This window comes from Apus apus, chromosome 5, assembly GCF_020740795.1.
Source record: "Apus apus isolate bApuApu2 chromosome 5, bApuApu2.pri.cur, whole genome shotgun sequence".
NCBI lineage: Eukaryota > Metazoa > Chordata > Aves > Apodiformes > Apodidae > Apus > Apus apus.
Window position 1 is genome coordinate 38,566,003 of NC_067286.1, and position 26,479 is coordinate 38,592,481.

Consider the following 26,479-nt stretch of genomic DNA (forward strand, 5'->3'; position numbering starts at 1 on the left):
CCTATGCAATCTCAGTGAAGTCAGTTGGATTTTAAGATATTTATATTGATGTCTTTTTTGGCTCAGTGTTTTTGGGATATGTGGTTTTTTTGTTTTTTTTTTGTTTTTTTTTTAATTGTTATTTCTGTTGAGGAGGAATGGAGTAGAATAAAATAACTCCTTAAACAAAATTGTTAGCAAGCATTGTCTAAGGGTTGGGTCCAAAAAAGATTATAGGATCTTGGCTCCTGAAGGGGTATCTAGCCCTATACATGTGCAAAGGGAGACTTGTTTCCTTCAGAGTGGGATCCACAGCAGCTGGTATTTTGTGTATAGAGCCTCATATATTGTTCAGTTTTAAAACAAAACACAACAAGAATCAGCCCACTCCTCCATGCTCCCCACCCTCCAAAAAATATAACGTTCCATTTTCTAATGTCTTCCCCATCTTTAGTCGTGGCACCTAATTCTGGCTAAATGTAAAGTAAGATTGTCATTGATTCACAGTCCAAAACTCTGATCTAGGTAGGAAGTATGGAATGGTTGAGCTTGAAAAGGATGTCTTGTCCAGTCTCTCTGGTTTGAAGAAGCAGTGGTACCTGGACCAGATTACCCAAGACCATGTCCAGGCAGATGTTGATAATATCGATGGGCAGAGACTCCACAACCTCTCTGGGCAACTTGTGCCAGTGCTCCAATGACATTGCAGTAAAAAAAAGTGTTTTCTGGTGGAACCCCCTGTGTTTCTGTTTGTCTGTCCATTTGAGGAAAGAGTGAAGACTGCCCTTATCATAAAAACTAAACAAACAAACAGAAGCTAGCTGACTGGTATTCTACACTAGGTTGATGCAGTGTTTAGGACCCATTTCATCACAAAGGTGTCCAAACCCACATCTTCCTGGAAGAGTTCTATAACTACTTAAAAATAAAGGCTTTCTGGCATGAGCCGTATTCTACTCCACTTCTTTAACTTCTCAAGTAATTACTATTCAAGGCTCATTTGTCCAGAGACCTGGTTCAAGAAAGCATAATTCTGAAGTCATGTGATGAAGGTTCTCATCTGGGAAGAATTCTGATAGTTTTAGCAAGAACTGCTTCTGCATTCTTGAATGACTTAATACAACATGCTCTCACTGGCTCCCTTTCTTTCATCCAATGGATCCTGATTTTTTAGATTTTCTTTAATTAATTTTGAATAGTGCTGTTGTTTTAGCAGGGGGAGTTAACATGCCCCTTGCTTTAGAATAGTTGTTACCAGGGAGTCTGTGATAATCTCTGGGGGATGTACATTTGAACCTCGTCTGGCTAAAAGGCAGGGAGAACCTAGTTCTCCTGTGTCTGTGTTAAAGCCTTGTAAAAACAGGTAGCTCTTCTAGTCTTATTTAAAAAAGAAGTTGGGGGAAAGGGGAGTTATAGTAGGAGGATAGGTCAGCCTATGTGATGTTGCAGTGAAGATTTTGAGGCTTGAATTCACTTGTGATGTAGGCATTTCTGGGTGACCCAAAGTGAAGTGTTTGTGTCTTTCAGGCACAAACAACACAGAATAAACTCTGTTCTTCTGGATTTCTCTTTTACTAGCTTGCATGGTTCTGTGCAGATTGCACTTGTCTTACAAATCCCATTTTAAGATACTTAGTTTTTCTCATATGCCATGTGCAGTGCTTAGGTGTCTCATTTAAAGGCCCTGGGTATCGCAATAAATAAGTCTCCCTGGTGATGCCTTTATTGGTGAATGCAGGAATATCTCGGGATTTGAAGGTGTTTGGTCCTGCCTTCATCGCGTAGCCATTTCCTCCCTCTTGCATGCAGGTTCCCATAGGCCAAAAATGGTGCTGAGGAATGCTCAGACCAGGTTTCCTATTTAAATGAGCAAAGGACCAGGGCTGTTAAGATATGGAATGGTGTGTGCTTGTCACTCTGAGTAGTTGCAGTTTTATTGAGGAAGGCCCTCAGTTTCCACAGTATGTAACTTTCAATTTTCTTGTAAAGCTTGTTGCTGGATAATGATGATAATTTTTTTCTTAAAACCTCCAGTCTCAAATTGCTCTTGAAACAAATATGTGATTTTAAAAAAACAAGACTAACTTAGAGCTTTATAGACATCATAGTGTAAAAAGAATAGTAATAATGAAAAATAATTCTATGTTGACAAGAATATTTGTATTTTAAAAATTCACAGTCTAAAATTCTACATCTGAAAAATGCATAACATTTCTCAAATAACGTCTGCTTCCTCTAGTGAACTACCATTACATTAAAATTGAAAAAGGTATTAATTTTGTGGAAGATACAAAAGCATCTAAAATGTGTTTTTATTCCAGAGGAGAATTAAAAAAAAAACAAACAGAATGAAAGAAAATTGGTGGGTACTGTTTTGTGTGCAATTCCCAAGTATATTTTAAAAGCAACATTGAATTTTTATAGCCAAATTATATTTTCTGCTAACAGGGAGTTGGGGAGGGATGAATAATAGAATGATTGACAAATCTTTTAGGGGCTGATTTTACAAGATGCTGTGCACCTCCTGATTGCTGCCAATCATTTTCATTTTCTTTCAGTCGATCCGAGAACATATGGCATTATTCAGACGGTGCTGAGCACCTTCAATCACAGTCCTTATAATGCCACAACATCCTCATTCTGTGCAAATGTGAGAATTGCTGTTGACAATTTAAATTGGAGGGTTATTTGGTCTTTGTCTGGACAAACTCCCAGCCGATATAAATGAATATTCTGCCTGAGGAAGGATTGCAATGATTAACAATACATAATCAATTTTATAAGCACTATTATATGTACACAAACTATGTAAAATATCAATTCAGTTCATAGAACTCTTTACCTCTTCCACTTTCATTTGATGGTAAAAAAAATACCATTCTTGTGGAGAATGAAAGTTTAGTTTACTCTCAGTGCAAATTTTGAAAAGTGGAAACTCTGGATGTTTTGTGCATAAGGCAGTTGATTTAGAGATCAGAAAGGTTTTTAATTAAAAATAAAAAATAAAAAAAGAATTCAACATAGTGATTTGTCCTGCATTGCAGTTACCTGTAGAGAACCTCTGGTCATGTCTATCTGTTTTTGATGCCTCTACAGAATAACTGTCCAGCATCCTCTGCCCAACCAATCAGAATGTAGGAAAATCTACCGATATGACGGAATCTACTGTGAATCTACCTACCAGAAGTATGTTGAAATCTGTGTGAGTCTTGCCTCTAGCCAGTGCATTTAGTGCTCGTGCTGTCCCGCTATACAGAAATTACACTTGTGTTAGAACTCTACCCTTCTGCTTGCGTGCAAAACCTCTACAGCAGGGACAGAAATATGTTGTTTAATTCTTTGGGATTGTGCTCTAAAAGCTAAAAAGCAAATAAACCCCCCTGTGATTTTACTAAATTTCTTAGATATGATTTTGTACAGTGCAATAAACAAAAATGTATACACTAGAAAATCTAGGCAAAATGTGTTGCACAGGTGCTTCACATCTTAGGGATTTGAAAGGTGTGTTATGTATAAATTAGCTGTCACTTTTTTTCAGTCATGTAATGGAATGATGAGTTGTAATTTGCATAATCCTTTAAGAAGTCAAATTATACTGTCATGTAGCAGACTTAACATGCTAGCTAGGATTTCATAGCTTTGTAGCTAATTAGTATGTACCTTACAGGACAGTTAAATTGAAGTTGAGTCCTCTTGCTTTGCAGTTATTTGCCTTTGTCCATTGCCCTACCAGAGCCAGCTTTTGTGTGTAACTTAATGTTGTTACTGGTGCTTTTGACAAAAGTGCTGTTGCTTTGGGCAGGCAAATGCAATGTGCTTGACTTCTGCTACTTTTGAAATAAATGAAGTTTCTATTTTACTGTAGTGAGGATTTAGTAAAATATTTCTACATGGAATTGAAAAGTTTAGATTTGACTCATATTTTGTAAGTGATTTTGTTATAATATATTGGAAATGCATTACAAATTTTCTGTTATCTTGCTGGATTTTGAAACTGTTTTCTGTCACTTAGTGTTTACTTTTCAGACTCCCAACTATATTCTTGTTTTGTATCCCAGTATTATCATTATCATTTTGTGTATAACGCATTTCATTTTCCAATGAACTTCTGAAAATCAATTGTACTCTGCATTGCAACAAAATGTTTCTGTGACAAGGCAGTTGTACTCATTATGGATTTTTTTAGGTCATATTGTCTCATCCCCTCCCCTCTTTTTGTTACAGGAATTGCTGTTTGTTTCCTTAATCTTTTCTCTTAGTAATAGGTACAACCACTTCAGTAAATGCTGTTAACTTCCATGTAAATGAAGTCCATAATTTTGGCTTACAGATATGAAAGGAGAAATCTAGATTTATCAATATAATTGGAGCATCAATGTAACTTGGTGAGCCAAAATGAGAATCTGCTTGGCTTTTCTGTGAATGGCTACTTTTGGTGTGACATATGATTTATTCATGACTTTACATTGACTTTTAAAATTTTACATAGTTTTCCTTCTTTCTCTGCAAATAATGGCAGTGTCCAGGGTCGCTGAAGCAGTCTAGATCTAGATGGTTTTAAATGTCACTGTAGAACTTAACTGTAGTGGTTTTTGCTTTTCTTGCAACTTCAGTAAGCATAAATATGTATTCATTTGTTTAAATGTATGAAGCAGATTTGTTGTGCACTATTTATATCAGTTTTTAGAACAACTTCAAGATTTGGAAACTTTGTGGAAATAAGAAATCTTGGCACAGTTTGTCATGAGTGTTCAATGCAGCAATGGTTTCACTCTGAACACTGCAAATACTTGATTATATCTTAGTTCTTTAAATCAGATAGAATTTATAGTCAATATAGTTAAATCTGGCTAGCTGTACTGACCACAAAATGAGCTAGTAAATATTCACTTCAAGTAGGTATACAATTGCAAATAGACATTGATGAAATAGCTTCTCAAAAAAGGCAAAATTCAGAAATCAGACTGGTGATGAAAAGTGTCAGTTTTGACATCTGCTTTGTCATACCTGAAATGTGAATTTTGACATATTGTAGCCCAGTTCACCTGACTTCTAAAAGGCATGGATTATTTTTGAAAGTTAACATCTAGGTCTTTCTACAGAAAATACAGTGTTTTTTGTTTAGTGATGTTTTCTCTTGGTACTTCTTCCACACTATTTGAGTTCTCTGAGACATTCTTTCTGCCTTTTTCCCAATGGATGTTTTGGTACTTTTTTCCCCAACAGTAATTGATTTCCAGTGATACAACAAGAAGTTACTGAAAACTTCTCACTAATCAAGACCAAAAAAAAATCAAGCTATTTTCATGATACTTTTAAAGCTTATACTTTAGTGCTAGAGAACATATGAGCATTTGGTACTAGATGTTCGTGTGCATCTCTTGATGCAGGTTCCATCTTTAATCAGATGGGAGAAGGGAAAACGGATGTAAAAAGGCTGCTGGTGGTCAACAGAAAGGGCTGTGTGACCCTCCTGTTTCCTGTAGGATAATTTCTGGTCTGGACACAAAACAGTGAAATACTTATTCTGAGAGTTAAAGGAATTTTAAGGAGTGGCCATACAGAGTAGGGCAGAACACAAAATAATGGATTTAGGAGCTTGCCTGTTTTTTATCCAACACGTTTTAAAAGAAAAAGTACTGTTATGCAGAGCCTACTCTGAATTTATGCTTAACTATGTACATACTAAAGGTATTTTGTGTAAAGCTTCTTAGGAGTTGAAATCAAGGTATTCTGATCCTTTCTGTAAAAATCTGACAATCATACCATTACTTCCTACTCCAAAAACACTTATCAGAAAACATTTGGAGATGTTACCTTTTTAGTCAAATCTTAGTGGTAGTACATACTATATATAACAGCTTGTAAGAATTCTGAAAGGTGTAAATTAGTAAATACATTCTAGTACTTAGTATGAAAAAATGCAAAAGCTTTTTGCACCACAAGTTCACGAGGACCTGGACTAATTATTACATTAGCTAATATATCTATATTTGAGAAAATAGTAAATATTTAATACAGATCCCTCTAGGCTGTTTAGGATCCTCTTCAATTGTGTCTCAAAGCTGTCACTAGATACCCTTCTCGAAACAGAATGGGACACAAAATTTCAAAAGCTATTGGGAAAAACTGGCAGTTTGGTTCTACACTTCCCACCCACATCCCCTTCACCCCTATTGTCCACTGTCTTGGTTGCCATGGGATTGCGTTGTTTTAAGTGGCTGAGCATGTAAGTATGCTATTAAAAAAGCTGTAAAGTAAGCTTTAAAATAATCCCAAATTATTTGTGTTCTCTAGCAGCAGAGGCTTAAAACACAAACCATTCTTAAAAGATTTTACCATTATGTTTTTTTTAAATGGGTGGCATGTCTTGAGCTATGGAGGTAAAATCAGAGGCCTTTCAGTTGCTGGCCTGGAATACAGCTGTCCATCAACTCCTGAATATTTCCTTGTTTCTTTTTCAATCCCCACAGCTATATCCAGGAATGTCCAGGCTCTTCTTTTGTGATGTCAAATAAAATTGACAACATAAAGAAATATTTCTTGTTCAGTTCTAGCTACTTCACTATAACCCAACTGCCAAGTTTTTTCCCTCTTGCCCAGGTTTAAAATCCTTTCTTCTGCCTGCCAGACCCCTGTGGTTTGCATTCTTGCACACCTTTGTGGAGTGCCGAACACTGAACAAAGCCCAAGTAGATCATCTCCAGAGGTAGCCAAAAGGAGAACAGCTCACTGCCCAGGCTCCCATTTTATTTGTTGCTAAATTGCAAGGAGTAATAGTCCATCAAGAACAGTTGGGGGGGGGGCGGGGTTTGCTTGTCTGCAGAGAGCCTCTGTTTTGTACAAGCAGAGGGTATCTCAGGCTTTTTGTGTTCTCAGCCTGGAAGTTAACCCATTTGTGAAGTAGCCCTTCAGAGTATCCCCTAGGTTGTGAGGGCATATTCTCTAGTTTGGTGGCTGTTGTGTACTGTCTGCTAAGGAAAGGTGGAAGAATCATCTCTTCCTTTTCTTCCCATCCGTATTAAGGAGAATTAAAATATAATGTCTTTCTTCAAGAGTGTAGAGAATAGGGAAGAATTGTACAGTAAAGTATTTCTTCTGAAATCAAGAGGATGAAATAAACAATCAAAGTTTCACTTAGGTTGGAAGAGACCTTTGAGAGCATTGAGTCCAACCATTAACTGTACTCTACCAAATCCAGCACTAAGCCATATTGCCAAGACCCACATCTACATGACTTTAAACACATCCAGGGGTGATGACTCAATCACCTCCCTGGGCAGCATGTTCCAGTGTCTGACAATCCTTCCAGTGAAAAAGTTCTTCCCAATGTCTAGTCTAAACCTCCCCTCATACAGCTTGAGGCCATTCCCTTTTGTTCTATCACTAGTTGGTTGTGGAAGAGCCCAGTGCCTACCCCTTTACAACATCCTTTCAGGTAGTTGTAGAGGGCGATGAGGTCTCCCCTCAACCTTCTCTTGTTCAGACTAAACAGCCCCAGTTCCCTCAGCTGCTCCTTGTAAGACCCCCAGTTCTCTTATCCGCTCCACTTAAGACTTGTGCTGTTAACCCTTCATCAGCTTCATTGTAATTTCTTGGACATGTTCCAGCCTCTCAATGTCTTTCATGTAGTGAGAAGCCCAAAACTGAACACAGTATTTGGGGAGGAGTGTCACCAGTGCAGAGTACAGGGGGACAATCACTTCCCTAATCCTGCTGGCCACACTGTTTCCAATGCAGACTACAATGCTGTTGGCTTTCTTGGCCACCTGGACACACTGCTGGCTCATCTTCAGCCAGTTGTCAAGCAACACCCCCAGGTCCTTTTCCACTGGGCAGCTTTCCAGCCACTCTTCTCCAAATCTGGAGTATTGTGTGGACCCAACACTTGGCCTATTAAACCTCGTACAGTTGGCATTGACCTGTCTATCCAGCCTGTCCTGATCCCTCTGTGGAGCCTTCCTGCCCTCAAGCTGATCAACACTTGGGCCCAACTTGATGTAATCTGCAAACTTACTGAGGGTGCAATTGATTCCCTAGTCAAGATATTTGATAAAGATATTAAACAGAACTGGCCCCAGTACTGAGCCCTGGGGAACACCACTTGTGACCAGCTGCAACCTGAATTTAAGTCCATTCACCACAGCTCTTGGGTGTACCTCCACCCAAGCCATGAGCAACCAGATTCTCTAGGAGAGTGCTGAGGGAAACATTGTCAAAGGCTTAACTTAAGTCTGGGTAGACAACATCCACAGCCTTCTTTTCCCTCATCCACTAAGCAGGCCACCTTATTATAGAAGGAGATCAGGTTAGTCAAGCAGCGTCTGCCTTTCAAAAACCCAGGCTGACTGGGCCTGATCAGCTGGTTGCACCATGTGTGGCATTCAAGATGATCTGCTCTATAACCTTCTCCAGCACTGAGGTCAGGCTCACAGGCCTGTAGTTTGCCAATTGTCCTTCCAGCCCTTCTTATAGATGGGTGTCATATTTGCTAATCTCCAGTCAACTGAGACCTCCCTAAGTAGGCAGTACTGCTGATAAATGATGGAAGATGGCTTGGTGAGGAATTTTTTTCTAATACCCAATCTAAACCTCCCCTGGTGCAACCTGAGGCTATTTCCTCTTGTTCTATCACTTGTTGCTTGGGAGAAGAGACCAATTGGAACTTCTGCCAGCTTCTTCAGTACCCTTCAGGGAATCCCATCCAGTGCCCTAGACTTCTGTGTGTCCAAGTGATATAGCAGGTCACTGACCATTTCCCCTAATTATAGGGCCTTCATTCTTCTCCCCATCCCTGTCTTCCAGCTCTGGGGACTGGGTACCCTGAAAACAACTGATTTTACTATGAAAGACTGAGGTTAAAAAGGCATTAAGTACCTCAGCCTTTTCCTTGTCCTTTGTCAGTATGTTTCCCACTGCATACAATAAAGGATAGACATTCTCATTTCCCTTCCTTTTGTTGCTAATGTATTTAGAAAAACATATTTATTGTCTTTTATGGCAGTAGCCAGATTAAGTTCTAGCAGGGCTTTGCCTCTTCTAATTTTCTTCCTGTGTAACCTCACATCTTTCTAGTCCTCCTTAGCAGCCTGCCCGTTCTTCCAAAGATCATAATTTCTCGGGTTTTTTTCCTGAGTTCCAGCTGAAGCTCTGTATTCAGCCAGGCTGATCTTCCCCAACAGCTTGGCTTGGCACTTGGGGATGACCTGCTCCTGCACCTTTAAGATTTTCTTTTTGAAGAATGTCCAGTCTTCCTAGACCCCTTTGCCTTTTAGGACTGTCTCCCAAGGGACTCTGTCAATCAGGCCCCTAAACAGGCCAAAGTCTGCCCTCAAGGTCTTAGGGTGGCATTTTTGCTGTCCCTTCTGCTCACAAACAGGTCCAGCAGGGGCTCATGCTTAGCCTGTAAATGCTCAAAAGACTCAAACCTAGCAGACCAAAATAAGCTCCCTGCAGACTTTCTATATGTTGACTCAAAACCATAAATATTTGTAACACTGAGAAAAGGAGGCACAAGGCTAAACCATTCCTATAAGCCTCTAAGGTTTAAATTAAGATTTGTTTATTTATCAAACGGATAAAACAAAGGCAGATTGCTTTGTATGCCTGAGAAATCTCATGGCCCTGGTAGACAACATGAAAATATAAACCTTTTTAATGAGCCAGATAGCTCTCCCAGGGTTTCTCATGAAGGAATTCAACCAGATAGAGAGCATGGGAAGATGAAGTATTTCTCAGGTTAGTTGAAGCAGTCTGCAGTGCTTGTTAACACTGTAATGTGGACAAAGCAGTAAAAGACTTGCAGAGGAGGAGCAAACAGTTTCAAATGGAGACTCACAACTTCAAAAGTGGGTTAAAACCTGCTGCTGGTGCCTCTGCAGCTGGGTGTACCTGTTTAAGCAACATAGAGAAATTGATAAAGGCTGAGAGGTCATTATGTTTTTCCATCGTTTTGTTTCTTAGTTGCAGTGTTGCACACAAATTTGCTTAGAAAGATGTAAGACTTCTCAGACTTTTTGTTTGTATATCCTGACTCATCTCATATAGTACAGCTGAGGAAAAGATACAGTAGTCTAAAGCAATTATTTCAGGTGCAGGAGGAAAAACACATAACATGTAGGGACAAACAGGGCTGTCAGTCAAATCAGTGCTATAGGGTACATGAACTTTTTTTCCAACAATGATTTAAGTATCCCATGTTTAGTGGTTAACCTAAGAGAACATACTGAAGAGGCTGTTATTTTGGTCTACTCTAGCACAACAGGAGGATGGGCCCCCATCTTCTTGCACAGTAATTCTTTCTTCATGGTGATGTTCCCTCACTTCACATCTTGATTTTTTTTTCTTCACAATGTGAATTTAATGGGTGTATTTGAAGAAGATTCTATGCACCTTGTCTGCATAAATTTGACCTCTTCTTAGAAAATATTGAAAGCTAGTAACCTAATTCATTCTCTGACAGCAAATGGTGGAGAAGCCTTGCTAACTCATGTAACAGGCCTTTTAATATAAATCACCTGAGTGTTACAGCCTCAGTGTGAGGCTGCCTGGCAAAACTTTATTCCTGCTACAGCTGCCTATGTCTGCTCTCACCTTTGTGTAGCCTTGAGCATATCTGTAGCTTCTTTGTGCTGATCTGTTCTAGGTGTCTTTTTGGTCTTTAACCAAGGGTGAAACATATCAAAAAATGAGCCACCATCTCCTTACATGTAAGATATGAGAGTGGGCTTTCTCTGGGTAAGAAATGAGATTAGCTGTGCCACTTTAAAATGATTAATGATCACTGACTAGCATTAAGTTGAACATCTAATCCTTGGCTGATTGGAGCGTTTTGAGAGAAGAGCACTTGAAATAGACACTTTTTCAATAACCGAAATTTTGTCATATATTTACTGCACAGTTAGGTGCTACACTGTCTTTACAATTTTTCTTTCAGATTAATGAAATATAGCCATAATAGGAAATAGGTCAATGTATACATGTTACTTGAAAATCTTCCTGTGCTGAATAATAAGTGGCAATGTTTAGGTTTGTAAAATCCTATTCAGTTTATAGTTTAGTACAAATTTTGAATATTCACTTAAGCTTTGCAGTATCTAATTATATCTATTCAGTCTTAAATCCTGAAGTGAGTTTGCTATTGGTCAATTGACCAATTAGGTAATTAGCTTTTGCTGTCCTGCAAGCAATCCATGTTAAACTGGATGGATCTTCAGGTCCCTTAACCACATCCTTTTAATAGCATATTATTTACAATCTGCTAATTCTCTCTTAAGAAAGGTTGTTTGATATTCTACATAAATTGTTTTTGCATTTAATCTTCATTTCAGATCTGAAGGATTCTTTTAATGCTTTTGTTGTTTGTTTTGGGGTGTGTTTTGGGGTTTATTTTTTTTCTCCAAGTCATATTACTGCTTGTCAAAATGGAGAGATCAATTTAATTTATCTGTGTCTGAGCTACTCATTGTATTCAGCAAGGTTTCACTTTGCCATGCTCTTTCAGTAACTTGCTGCTGAATAATTATGGAAGCATTAATGCCAAGTATATTGAAAATATTACTCGGGGAAGCAGTGAGCAAGATAACAAATTCATTTGGCTTAGCAATGGGTTGCAGTAATGTCGTAGGTGTGCTTCTGAAATGTAGAGTTCCATCTTTGCCATCTTTTGATTTAAAAGAACAATAAAAGAGGAAACGTCTTGCAACTTCTGGTTCTTTTTAGAAGGAAAATGCTGATTATAAGAACTGCAGGTGAAAGAAAATCATGCCTTTTGTTAGATGAACTTTACTTACTGTTAAAATATTGTTATTTAATTTTTAGTCTGAAGTTTTCTAGCTTTTATGTAGCAGAAGTGTACCAAAATCCAGCATTAAGAAGCTGAAGTCCTCCTGTAATATTAATGATATTCCTCATTTCTTGCCCCATCCCAATTTAGGTATTTGTAGACAGTAACCCAGTGATCATTTATACTCCTCTTTGAGACAGCTTTGTCATCCTTAGCATGGCAAGTTTTTCAGAATCTGAATGCTTCTTGTAGCTGTCTGATGAAGTTTTTCTAGTTGAATGCTAGTATAGTCCATTAGTTGTTCCTGTGGTCGTGCTCAAGGATCACAGATACAAACTAGAACCCCATTGTTACGTACTATTTGAAACAGAAAGATTCTCTGTCTAAACCTCAGTAGTGATTTTTATAATCCTTTCCTGTTGTTACTATATGTTTACTTCCTTGTACATCAAAGGATTTTTTTGGCTGCTCTAGCCAGGGTATTGCACTGAAGGCTAATATTAATTTGGTTATCCACCATCATCTATATGCCTCTTCCTAGGTTGTTATATTGTCTTTGTTTGGAATCTCTGCTCTTACTTAGTGAATAGACAGCTTTGTGCTCAGCCGTGTTAAAACACATTTTATTCAGGTGAGCCTAGACGGCCATGCAATCTGTGGAACTGACAACTCCCTACTATTTACCATTTTATTATCTTCTGTGTCATCTGCAAATTTTACTGGGAAGGATTTTACGTTTTCTTTCACATCACTGATTTATTCTCTTGCACGGGTACTCTGTAGGGAATAAAGGGCTCAAGGAGTTCTTTCCCTGCTCGGAGTACTTGGGTTAGACCTAATCCATATTTCAGAGCTGCTGGTCATAATGGCTGGGAGCAGATTAGGGCTGCCAGCACTGATGAGTTGCAACCAAACAGGGGCAGTGAGTCATGAGCCCACTCTCTTTACTATGAGAGGGCTGCAGCCTTTCTTTAAAGTAAAGTGAGGCTTGTTTTGCATAGTGATGCTGTTGAAATACAGAAGACAATTCTCCCTTGAAAATATGTGTCTGTAGTGATGGCTACTAGTAAATTCCGTATTATTTTTTTTTTCCCTAAAAAAGTAAAATGCAGTTTCTAGAAACAAAAGTAGATGATTTGCAGATGGTTAGCAAATTTATAGAATATGTTTATCCAAAAAGAAGAGTAAAGAGGTAGGTTTTGGAAACCCTAAAATCTGTCGTATTTGTTTTCTTTCGAAATGAATTATTTTAAATTTAATTTTCAAATTATTATTTTATTTGCAACTGAATTTGCTTTTCAGATTGCTAGAAGACTAAGTAATGAAGTCATCAAGCATAATGGTTTACAGAAAAATAAGTTTGGAGTTTGGCAGAAATTAGGCTTCAGATAACATCTTGTTCCTCATTTTTCCTCCACCATCCAAAAGGATTTCTTGGTGCAAATCTCAAAATGGTACTGTGAAAATTTTTTTCTTTAAGTTTGCTACTTAGCAGACTTGTGCAGCACTGTACGTTGCTTTAGTTTAAAGCTTAAATCAAGTTGTTTAGCAATCTAATAATTCTCCCACCTAGCTGTAGGGCTTCATGATACAAAAGTGATACAACTAATATTTCACATCCAGTTGCAGAAATATCGCTAAGCTTCTGATTTATCTACGACAAAGCTGTTGACTTTCTGCTAGAATTCCTTTATGATAGCAATATCTGTAATCATGAGAAGTATGTGTGCTGATTTGCCTTCCCTTTAAAGACAAATACTTCTCCAGTTAAAACATGCAAAGTTTTAGCAAATCACGTACATCACCTCAAACTTCTATACAGAGAACAAGACTTGCGTTAAGTTTTGTAAAATTAATGTTCTTTTTTACAACAATTTTCAGGTATCTAGGGTCTTGAAATTCCATGTTAATAAATATGTATGTACATATATGCACATACATAAACACACTTTTGAAAAGAAAGAAAATATAATAATTGTAGGCAAAAATACATTGGAAATGTAAAGCATAATTCTACCTGAGTGCATTAGGAAGGTGACAATTTTTAATTTACATCCTTTTTGGATGTAAACCAATCCTGTGTTGTTTAAAAAAACCCAACAAACAAAAAACAATCACCAATAACAACAAAGACCACCCCAATACCATATGAACCACAGATTATGTAATTAGGATTTGCCCATTGTTTCAGGTAAACAGGGAGTAAATTTTTCATAAATACCAAAGAAAAAAATCTGATCAACAATAAGGAAAGACACAGTCTTTGAAGTTTTCTGCTTATTGAACAACAGGAGACTCATAGAAGTAGATACTTTTGCCTGTTGTAGTTGCATTGAACTTTGTCTTACAGTTTCATAGGTGGTGTTGGGTCTGTGCCATCTTGGAGATTGCAGACTGTGAGGCAGAGTAGTTTAAGATGCTGTATCATGTACCATTTAATCAGGTTGTGCTATTTGGAGTATGTGTTGTGTACTGGGAATAATTTGTGTGTAAAGTCTTTCCAGCTGCATCTATATAAAAGGTGAAATTCCCCTACCTCTGCACAAAAATCAGTTAAATGGACTGTGGGGAATGGAGCAGCAGTTGAATGAATTAATTTCATGTAGCTGTCCATAGCTGGCTGTGACACTGCAGTGTGCTTCCTCCACAGCTGACTCGCAGCCAGGGCCCTTACACATCTTTGCGAAGTTCTTGGGCTGCTGAATTTCTTTCCACTGATCATTTTTCTCCTTGTGTAGAAGTGTCCTATATAGTTTTTCACCCTCTTGCTAAATTCCGGTGACTCATTTACATGCCTAGGGCAGTAGGTCCATAAGCCTCGCAACTACTGTGGACTTTACTACGTGTTATTATTACCTTCGCCACCCCTAATGTGGGAGGTCATCACAAAGTTAGCAGAGGGAACACTATCACAGTCCCCTTCTTCTTGTCCTCATGTAAGCTACTGTGCGTGCTGCTTCACAAGGCTGAGGGAGAGGGGCTGTTGAGCATTCCTCCTTTCCCCAGTGAAAATCTGTCAGTTCCAAGAGTACTCTCCACTGGTGATTCTCAGTGATGCACGTATAGACAGTCCAGGCAGCCTGTCAGTCCTGGGGCTGTCTGGAAGCACCCCAGGGTTGCAGATGCTCCCTGCTGTAGGGTAGGCAAGCTGTCACCTGTATAATCAGTGACTGGTACTGATCAGTGTATTGACCATATTTGTGCTTTGGTATAGCATGTACTGTTGCTTTGTCTAGCAATATTTTATATGTCTCAAGAATTCTGCCATGAGCTGAATATTATAATAAAAAGGGATATTCATATTTTGATAACTTGCAAGTTGAATTGAACAGTTTTTGTTATTCAGTGGGGAGAGAAAATGATCAAAATATTTTGAGTGAAGTACTGAGCTAAGATTGTGAGCAGAACACAGGCTAAGTCTATAGTGTATTTTGGTATAGCTTGGTCAATTGGAGGCAGTTAAGTGGTGTAGTATCCCACTTGGACAAAGCTGCATCAGCAGAAACCTCTTTAGCAGATACTATTTTGCTTGCAAAACTGTTCTTTTAATGATACTGCTTCTTTTGCTAGTAAGTGGTGATTATCCTGTATGAGTCCAAAGATCTTTGCTGATATAGCTGATTACATGCTTAGTGTTTTGCCACAGTGGTGTTCGAAGATTGCTCTATTGGCCAAATACTCCTAATGCAGACCTCATCTGACTGTAGTGATTCACTTCTCTTGATTTTGAAGCTCAACAAAATAAGACTTCTGTTGTAGAATTTGAAGGGACGTTAGTTGTTTCACAACTCTAATGAGTAATCATTGGAGTAAAGAGACCCAAGAGCTGTACTGCATTTAAAAATCAATCCTATTTTTAATAATTTGATTAAGTTTTTTGTCATTTGAGGTATTCTTACTGCAGACATGAATTAAGGGTGAGAAACCTAATCTTTTAAGTTGCTTCACATACTACATTTTAGGACTTCAGAGAATCCTGCTGATGGTGTGATTTGCCTAATTAATTGTGACAGTGCTATCCATACTATATCCCATGATTGAGCTCCTTTGCTTTGAAATCAAATGGTGTAAACAAAAACTTTGCAAAAGTATTCTGACCCTTTTCACCTCCTTAAGAATCTCTCAAATTAAATTGAAGTGAAAGGCCTGGAGATCATAATCTACTCAGGCACAGTACTTTGCTGCATGCTTTGGACAGCACCTAGATCTTATGCCTAAGAGAGCATTTTGTGGTTATCATAGCTGGAGACCTTCTTGCTTCCAGGGGTAGCAGCCTGCTTTTAGAATCGCTGCATTGCTGCTTGATTACTGATGATGGTTATGTTACATGGTGGACCCAGCGTGACAAGAGATGGCAGTTCTGATTCATATCACCCTGGGGAGCATCAGGCACCTATCCAGAGCATGCATCAGCATCAGTGGTTACTGTGGCACTGAAATTGCTAGAAGAGGCATAGAATCGGATAATCATCCATAGAAGAGTACTACTGAATGGCTGTGAAGTTCACAGCTGGTAGATTTGTGTCTTATGGGAGTATGGTACTGTTTAACAGGCAAAATTTGTTATTAAACAGGTTAAAACAATTTCATTAGATAGGGCTTTCCATTGCTGATGGTGGCTTATTTTTACCCCACCTCCTCCCTAAATGTACTTGCAAGTTAAAAACAAATCTTTTGTGAGATGTCAGAAGAGATGCAATTAACCTCTTCAGGCCTAGGTTGTCTCTTGGAGGTTAAACTGAAGTCTGTTAATTGACATTGTCACCAAATGGAATGAAATACATTCTAGAATGTAAAAAATTACATTAACTTTTGACTATCGTAAACTCAAATATTTTTTTTTTTTCATTTCTCTTTCTTAGATACTTTGGTGCATTCCTGCAACAATGCCTACTTCATGAGTAAAAATAGTCCAAGCAATGGACTATTTATTCATCCTTCCCCCTAGTTTACACCAGAGACTGTCTGTTTTAGGTTGAAAATTAGGAATAGATCTTCTCCCTTAATTTGAGGGAGATAAATGTAATGTTTCACAGATGTTCAGATTGCTTTTATATGGGAATTGGCTGACCCTTCAATGCACTGGCTTTTATTAGGATAAGTGTCCTTTTCCTCAGCAACAGTTTAAGGAGGTTGAGTCCTTCTCTGACTTTGCAGGACTGTGAAGCCTCCTCACCCGCGTGCTTTTTCAAGGATAGTTAGTACTGGTCATACAATTCTTGCAAGCATCCAAGTACAAGGTCTTGGTGGCATGGCAGGAATATGATCATGGTTGGAAATGGAAGGTTTCTTGTTTTCTTTCACTAGGCTACTGGAGAACAACACGATCCTGATGCACATGGTGTCACTCCTGGCTGCCTTTGAGCACTCTTTATGCATGTGCTGTTAGGAAGTTTGCAAGGAACTGGAGTGTAGCAGCAAGTCACAGAATCACAGAATGTTTGGAGTTGGAAGGGACCTTGAAGATCATCATGTTCCAACTCCCCTGCATAAGCAGGGACACCTCCCACTAGGACAGGCTGCTCAGAGCCCCATCCAACCTGCTCTTGAACACCTCCAGGGATGGAGTCCATACAACATCTCTGGGCAGCCTGTTCAAGTGTCTCACCACCCATACACTACAGAATTTCTGCCTGATCTCTAACCTAAATCTCTCTTCTTTCAGTTTACAACCGTTACCCCTTGTCCTCTCACTGCAAGCCCCTGTAAAAAGTCCCTTCCCAGCTTTCCTATAGGCCCCCTTCAGGTACTGAAAGGCCACTATGGGGTCCCCCCAGAGCCTTCTCTTCTTCAGGCTGAACAACCCCAACTCCCTCAGCCTGTCTTCATAAGAGAGGTGCTCCAGCCCTTGAATAATTTTCGTGGCCCTCTTCTGGACGTGTTCTAACAGATCCACATCTTTCTTGTACTGGGGGCACCAGAGCGGGACTCAGTATTCCAGGTGAGGTCTCACCAGGGCAGAGTAGAGGGGCAGAATCACCTCTCTTCATCTGCTGGCCACACTTCTTTTGATGCAGCCCAGGATGGAGTTGGCCTTCTGGGCTGCAGCTGCACATTGGTGGCTCATGTCCAGCTTTTGATCCACCAGTACCCCCAGGTCCTTTTCCACAGGGCTGCTCTCAAGTGTGACCTCCCCCAGCCTGTATTCATAACTTGGGTTACCTTGGCCCAGGGGCAGGACCCTGCACTTGGCCTTGTTGAACCTCATGAGGTTCACCTGGGCCAACTTCTCTGGCTTGTCCAGGTCCCTCTGGATGGCATCCTGTTCCTCTGGCATATCAGCTGCACCACCCAGCTTGGTGTCATCAGCTGAGGGTGCTCTGAATGCCACTGTCAATATAATTAATGAAGATACTAAACAATGCTGGTCCCAGCACTGAACCCTGAAGGACACCATTTGTCACTGTTTTCCATCTGGACTTAGAGCCATTTACCACTACCCTCTGCATGCAACCATCCAGCCAGTTTCTTATCCACTGAACAGTCCACCCATCAAACCCATATGTCTCCAATTTAGAGAGAAGAATGTTGTGGGGGACTGTGTCAGAGGCCTTGCAGAAGTCCAAACAGATGACATCCACTTATTTTCCCTAGTTGACTGATGTAGTCACTTTGTTGTAGAAAGTAACTAAGTGGGTCAGGCAGGATTTGCCCCTGGTAAAGCTGTGCTGGCTGTCTTGGATCACCTCCTGTTTATTTATTATAAGAGGTGATTTGGTGAAGTATGTTAAACTTAATATTGGATTATAGGTTATCCTAGAGTAACAGGTGTATATTGTTTTAACTCTTTTCATGTCCTTGTCTAAGACTGGTTTGTAAATCTCAAAATACACAAATAAGTGCTTACTGCTGATTGTCACAGACCAGAATACCATATTTGCAGTTTTGTAGACAAACTTGCTTTGCTGGCTCTTCTGTGTAGATATTTTTGATGGACAGGTCACTAAATTCAGCTTGGACCAAATCCAGTGTATGCAAATATCAGCCATTTATTGTGTTTAAGCAAAATTTTACATCTGCATTAGAATGAAAGACATAGTTTGAGTTCACATGGGTGTTACATATTGCATAAAGGTAGCGAGATGACATCAAGAACAGAAAATTATATTTTAGGCCAAATGCAGTAGTAACTTCAAACAGGAAATTACTGGTTTTTTTTTCCCTTTGTGCTTATGTTTTAATACTGAAATGCTCCCCACCACTAATCCGTATTCTTATTTATTCATTGCTATCACCACAGCTTCCTCTCTCTCAGTTTGTGTTCACTATTCCTAAACCTTCAGCCCTAGAAAGATGGGTACATTGTTTGTTATGGTGGGCACACCAGCACTCTGTAGAGCTGTCAGAAGCACTTGGGTAGGCAGATCAGTGCCTGATACTGGTTTTAATGTGCCCATCACTTTGAACGATGTTTCGCCTGGCTTTAGGCTTATGTCTGGGAGACCACAGTATGCATTCCAGATGGCACTGCAAACAGTGTCTGTTGGAGAAAAGCAGGTAAATATAATGAAGCAGGGAGCTAATTGGGAACTGTACTGACTAATTTGATTATGGTCTCAGATGAAAGGGACCAAAAAAAACCTAGTTAAAACATTATAATATTGGTGTTATAATGTTTATTATAATCTGCTCAATAAGCATATTAAAAAATCAGGTTAGAGCTGTAGTTTACCACACTGAAAAAAAATGCAGTAGAATCAGCTATCATGCTATTGTTTACGGATTTTTTGACATGTGGCTATTTCAGTGCTTTATTTGAAATCAAATTTAGTATATGAAAATCATGCTGCTTTTTTATCCTCATTTTAGTCCAATTAAAAACTCTTTGAATTGTATATGTGTCATGGTTTGGGCCTAACACGACAACAAAGAAACATCCTCATAGCTGCTCACTCAACTTTCCCTTTCACACACACTCTGAGATGAGGAGGACAAAGTCCAACTAGAAGCTCATGGGTTGAGACGAAGGACAAGGAGAGTTTTTCACCGATTAAGGTCCTGGGCAAAAAAGACTCAACTTGGGGAAAAAATAATAATTTAATTTCACACTAATCAAACACACACAGGACACAGACAACACAAAGAACAGGGCTTGCATATGTTAATCCCACCCCTCCCTTCTTCCTCGGCCCAAATTACTTTGTTCCTGATTTCTCTCCCTCCTTCCCCCCAGAGGCACAGGGGGACAGGGGATGGGGTTTAGAGTCATTTCACAGACTGGTGGTTCTTGCTGCTCCTTCCTCCTCAGGAAGAAGGATTCCTTACAGTCCTTCCCTGCCTCCCCACAAGGTGCGTCTTATGGGAGAGTGTCCTCCACGAACCTCTCCTTCATGAGTCCTTCCTGTGAGGTCAGGAACAAGCTGCTCCAGTGTGGGCTTCCCACAAAGTCACAGGCTGCTTCGGGAACATTCACCTCCTCTGGCACCGGGCTTGTGCACTGGCTGCAAAATCCAAGTCCACTGGCCAAGTTCAGCCCTCCTGGCACCTTCAGGGAATGTTCCACCATGTTCTTCCATGAATGCAGGGGGACAGCCTGCCATGTAGCCATAGGTTGCAGGGAAACTTCTGCTTGGGCACCTTCTTTCCCTTTTTCCTCATAAACCACCAGGATCTTCACTGCAGCACTGCCTTTCACCTCTCCAACTCAGCTCTCCCTTACTGCTCCCTCTGCTCAGGTCTTATATCTGCTTAGGTCTCACTTTGGTTCTTTCTTATGTTAATCATTGAGGCACATCTATTGTCCCTCTAATGGCTCCTTGGCTGGTTTTGGAGCTAGAGGAGCTTTTCAGCTTCTTAGCAGAGCCACCCCTGGGGCCCTTCCCACACTACAAAAAATCCCACCAAACCAGCACAACACATGCAAGAGAATTTTCTAAAATCATGTTCTGTTATGTGATAGCAATTTTTGTCAATGTGCAGTGCCTACGTGTTTTTTCTCTGCGTGTTTTTTATTTTTTTAACTGCCTTGCCTGTGTCCTCACCTTCTTTCAGGAAGTTAAGAAAACAAGTCTGGATACCTTCCATAAAAATTTTTTGTCTTATAAAATCTTGCATGTCCTTAAAACCCAACAGCTGCTTCCTGCTCACTAGTGTTGAAAACAAGAAGTGGTTTGACAAATGCTGTTTTCTTCCAAAGCACTTCTGGTTTTCTGTTCCTACCAGAATAATTGGGTGGCCTTTTTCAAGAAATTGTTTTTCCAGATTGTCAGAGGAAGATGAGCTTTAATATAAATTCAGTATAAGTTCTACCTTCCTTGAGATACGTAAGTCTTTATTATATAGTAGCTGCTTGAACCATTTGAATTATTTCAGTTACTGTAAAACTGGTCTCTCATTTGCCTTGTGTGTTGTGTAGTCACTAACTCCTGGGTGCATAAAAACCTGTTTAATTGGAACAGTAGCATTCTAGATCCACTGTGGACTTTCTCTTCTTAGCTGTATGTCATAAGACAATGTAAAATAAGTCGATATAAAATATCTATAGCATTGTATCAAAGAAAATTTGTGATGGAAGGAAGAAGTTAATTGATGGTGATATAGAATTCAGCCTAAATACCTAGTTATTTAGGTTGATTACCCTGTGGATATGTGGCTTCTGTGGGGGGCGATGGGAGGGTTGGATCACCACATGAGTCTGTAGTTTGCCTTAGTAGCTAATTATATCTGGTATGTAACAGGTAGGAGGTTGCTTGTCACACTGATGTGCATATACATACACTCAGGGATGCACAAACACATGAAACAGGAAAGTTAAACCGTTCCATTTTGAGTCAGAGCATGCCTGTAGGAAGAGTGTTGAATGGAGTAGAAAAAAGAACATATGTTAACTCTGAGTCTTAAAGACTCTGGAGCCGGAGACACTCCATCACTGGACTTGGGCTTGTGAGGGATGAATGGAGACTGCAACAAATGAAACTTGCGCAAGGTGCAGCAGCAGAGTCAACTGAGGCAGAATGAATGTGGCTGAAGAGATGAGCACAGGCAGAGGCTGCCCACTGTGGTGGTGAGGGGACAGAGACACATGTGCAGAGGAGAACCTCTGCACTTCTGTTTTGGAACCCATGGAAAAATCTGTATATCTTCAACTTTTACATATACTGGAAGGGTGAGCTCAAAACCACGTGGGCCAAAGCTGTTTGCTTTTGCTCCTGACCCCTGGAGAAGAAGGCCACCATTGTCTTGTAGGAATAAAGTAGGTTGTTGTGGAGGGGCAACTAGGAAAGTCCATGCCTAGTCATTGTGCCAGGGAAATCACCAAAGCCAGTGATACGCTGTTCACATTGTGGGGGAGGCTTAAATGTGTGTGGATGCAGTGAAACCCAAACACAACAGTTAGATGAGTGAAAGGAGTTGTCCTTGGCTGCTACAGTGTTAAGCATCAGGGGGAAGATCTGTTGTGTGCCAGCTTACTGTTCAGATTTTATGGGTTGTTCAGAGGAAGTAGAACATGTGTTGACTGCAGTTGTAACATTTCTGGAAAACAAAACAAGGCCTTTGAGTTCCATATCCATCTAGAAAATGCATAAGGAGAGATTTAACTGCTCTGTGCAAGTATCTAATTGCATTATGAGTTGCAGAGTCAAGCAGGACGCAGTGGAGGAACACTTCAGTGCCCTTTCCGTAATCACAAGTGAAACAGTGTTTTGTGACTTCTCTGGGTTTTTGTGATTTTTGCTGTGGGGATTTTCTGGGCTTCTTTTGGATGAGGAAAGGTTGCCTCATTTTGTAGTGAAGCTTTTTTCGTTTTCCATGTAGCGAAAGTGTAGGCCTTTGAATGGCAAAAATATTCAGCTCTGACTCAAGACTATCACTTGTCAGATATAAACACCTATGTTTACTGCTGAGTGCTTGGGGCTATTTTTTTATTAAATATATCAGGATTTTGGTAAAATTCCATTGTCTGTTTAGGGGCTAGAAACAAATAATGATGTTTAAAACCAGAGTATTTTATTTATTTCAAAACTGGAATCTCAGAGACAGGAAAAACAGCTTTTTGAGTCTTCAAAATGGTCATCCCAGATACTTCACTACATTGGAAGATGTGGAGAGTTTTAAAACTAGAAGATGAACTTGCTTCTTTTTCATGGGAACTTTTTAGGACAGCAGGATAGAATCTTAACCTTTCTTTTTGGTTTTTTCTGTTTTGTGTTTCAAGACTTTCATTTTCATGTCATGCCTATTATTGTATAATTAGTGTCCTTTTATTCTTTTGTCTGAGAAAAGTGTCTTGAAAGTGCTTTTACTCTCCTTTTTATTGCTTGTAAACCTCACACTACTTTACCACTGTGGCACAGCTAATGCTCTTTTCCCTTGCTTAAGCCTGCTGCAGTCTCTCTGGCCCTGCCGTCATTCACCAGCTGGATGCTGAGACAAATTTTTTATAGCAGCTTCTGTCAGTAAAAAGAAAATATTTTGAAAAATACAGTCTAAAAGCAGAATGTCAGTCTGCTGAGTGGCCTGGTTAAACAGGAGAATTGACTCTGCCAAGTTCTTGTTGTTAAAGTTTTTTTTTAGCTTAACAAAAAAGAACAAAAAAAAGTGGTTTGGGGTCTAGCCCAAATAATAAACAAAATAAGACTTTCTTGGCAAGGACTCATAATCAACCAGCTTACTAAAATTCTTAAAGCATCTCCACAACCATTTCTGTCTCCACCTTTCTTGTCCCTGTAACTTGGAAACTTTCAGTTTGTTTTGGGTGTCACAAAGAGGAATAGCTCTGTTGGATCCTTTGTTGTCCCGTTTTGTTTTCTTTTTCAGCAAAAGCTAAATGACTGTAAAAGTGTGTTGATTCTGAGGTCCAAAGTCCCTCAAGAAGCAGTACTCTATATATCTTTGCATGGAGTATCCAAAAGAGATTTTGGACATCCTGAACAATTGTACTTAGATTTTATGACCAGGGTAAAACAGACTCACAAGATTTAGATAGGCAAGGAACTGTGTACTTTTTGAAAAACCACTTTGATAAAGGATGGTGGAAGCACGTGGCAGAATGCATAATAAATCTTGTATTAGAAAGCCACAAACCCCTTGTTGAGAGGTTGCATTGGTCTCTTGAGCCAGAGAATATGGCTGTCCTGCAGATATATTGTTGGAAGCTGCATTGAGAAGTGCAGCCTACTTATTAGTTGATAAATGGAGATTAGAATAATCTACTAGGCTATTTTATGGTGCTTGTTAACAATATTTACCTTCCTAAATTGATTTGGTATAATCTTCGCTATGGCTTTACCTCTTTTCTGGGAGACATATAGATAATGTAGTACTTATATGAAGTCTTGCATGTCACTGAAAACTTGTTATATTTCCTTAGTTGAATTGTGCAGCAGGATTATATTAACATAGATTTTGGAATATTTGAGCTCCCATAGGGTATGGTGTTCGGTTGATATGACATGACTTGCCTTCAACAGTTGTTTTAGCAAGATATCCTTCATATAAAATATATGAGGCTGAAAGGCATAACTGAGTGAGTTTAGTAAGAAACACTGTTGGCAAAATTCTTCACTTTCATCTTTATCTGATTAATTCAAGGCTGAATGTTACAGAGAAAGTATTTTTAACCTAGCATAGTATTTGGTATGTTTATTAAAAAAAAAGCCCTCCAGCCAAAAAACACCCCCCCCAAAAAAAAAACCCAAACCACTAAAAACAACAAACCCTTTTTATGTTCTTTAGTACAAGATAATTTTTAATAAATTGTTAAACTAATTCCAAATATATATGTATTTACTCTAGTTGAAACCCATGCTGCTTAAAATACCTTCTCTCTCCTCCTAAAAATGCTTTAATAATACATTAGTTAACACTTCTGTAGTACTTGGCACATTTAACACACAAGGTAATTTACAGTTTGTAACATTTTAAACTGTGTATTAAAAAGACTAGCATCAACTAACAGAAAATACCCTGTATGTGAATATAACATTAAATGCTAAACATATAATTTACATGTGGTTTGGTCTTTATTAAAAATAGATACACCTTAATGCCTTGATAATACTGCTTATGTTGTTTGAGTTACTATTAATATTTTTTCAAATTTCTGCCGATAGTTTATTCTTTTTGTTATTACTATGCAGAGACTTCATATATTCATAATAATACCAATAAATAACATTTGGTTGATACGAACAACTTCAGATTTTATGGCAAAATACTGTATTTTAGATCTATTTTTGATATGCACAGTTGTTTTTTTCTTTATATCGACTGAAAAATACTCAGCCAAAATAATACCTGAAAATTCTTGTCTATGCATTTGCATCAAAAGGCTTCGACTGACCATGAACTTGAGCACAGATTTCAGATATAGACAGATGTTTACTGTCTCTTGACTTTATGCTGCAGGGAAAAGCTTACTGCAAGAAGATACAAAATGGCTTAAAAGTGTGGTAATGGGATATGGAGACCTTCACCTCAGGTCACTAGTTTGAATGTAGCCCAGGTGGGTGAAAACTAAAACCTATTATCATCCAGTGGCTCCTGGATGGCCTGTATGAAATGATTTGGTGGTCCCAGTCAACTTTCCAGTAGAAAGATGTCAATATTGCTGAATAAGCACCACAGTTCTCCCAGATTGGGACCCTTGCTGTTAACTCTTTGCAGAAAAATCAGTGGCTGGAGGGATTTTGGGCACTGAATTGCCCTCTAACCCTGAACTGACTTGTGTAGGACAGGCAAGAAGCACAATTGTGTAACAGAATGGAGAGGCTGTTGGCACTTGTTAAGCCAGGTCTGGCTTATAAATACACTTCAGAACCACTTAGCTGTGTTTGGCTTGCACTATTGTTGATTACAAGATACTTCAGAGAAATGCTGGATGCTTAATAAATAAGTGAAAAATCTGGGGAATAAAAAACACCCACTAAATAAAAAGAAACCCTAACAAAAGCCCCAGAGAATAGTGAACATGAAGTCTGGCGTCTTTGACTCAAACTAGCTGGTTGTATCCCTTGACTTTTCTGCCTATAGTTTTGCTAGCGATCTCCAGTTGATTTAGTGATCTGGTACTAGAGGAGGAGTGTAATATATGTTATGTTATTGTCAGAGGCAGCTAAAGGCTTAATTGTAAATGCTATTTAAAATCAATGCTCAAAATAAAATGATTGTGGGGAATAGCAAAGCATATGCTGTTTTCCAGCTCTGGGAGCACTGCTCTCTTCTCACAGCTTTTATGCTTTTTAGTGACACGTGTGTCTGTCTCAACCATGGTCCTGATTAGCTATTGAAGCTCACCTGGCCTGATAAATGCAGCTTCATCAGACACTCTCAGCTGGTTTTCTCTGGAAATTGAAGGAGATGTCATTGTCCTTAGAGACTTCTGGAGAGCCACCCTGTGTGATTATTGGTCCCCTTTACTACTCCACCCCCCCGACGGAAAGCTAATCATTACTTTTTTGTACGTAGGCCAAGGGTGCCACATCACTAATGAAAAAGGACTGTGTTCCCATCACGTTATGGATACCTCTGGTTACACTTGCATCCTATGGGTTTAGCATCACCAGTCAGAGATTATATTTCAACCTAGAACAGTCATGGAGCAGTGTCTGGGATATTTCACCAGTTATACTGAAATCCATTTAACTTCCTGCAGTTTTTGTTGTCTCATGATTATGGCAAGATGATGCTGGTGTTTTGGCTTCATTCATGTGCTTCAAGCTTGTACTGGATACTAGTACATACTGGTGCTTGGGTGGAATTACTTCAGAGCAAAGA

General features: G+C 39.2%; 1 protein-coding gene across 8 annotated transcripts in view; it reads left to right on the top strand.

The window, feature by feature from the left end:
* Nucleotides 1-26,479, top strand: part of NPAS3 (neuronal PAS domain protein 3) — a 616,938-nt gene that overhangs the window by 84,050 nt on the left and 506,409 nt on the right. For 4 of the 8 annotated variants that reach the window (XM_051621658.1, XM_051621651.1, XM_051621653.1 and 1 more), the window contains exon 2: nucleotides 3,076-3,165. The exons of the other annotated variants lie outside the window; for them this stretch is intronic. Coding sequence is in view for 3 of the 4 variants with exons in the window: in XM_051621651.1 (XP_051477611.1) it covers nucleotides 3,076-3,165 (90 nt within the window). In the remaining variant the exon portion in view is untranslated. The remainder of the gene's footprint in view (nucleotides 1-3,075; nucleotides 3,166-26,479) is intronic. 8 annotated transcript variants of the gene reach the window in all.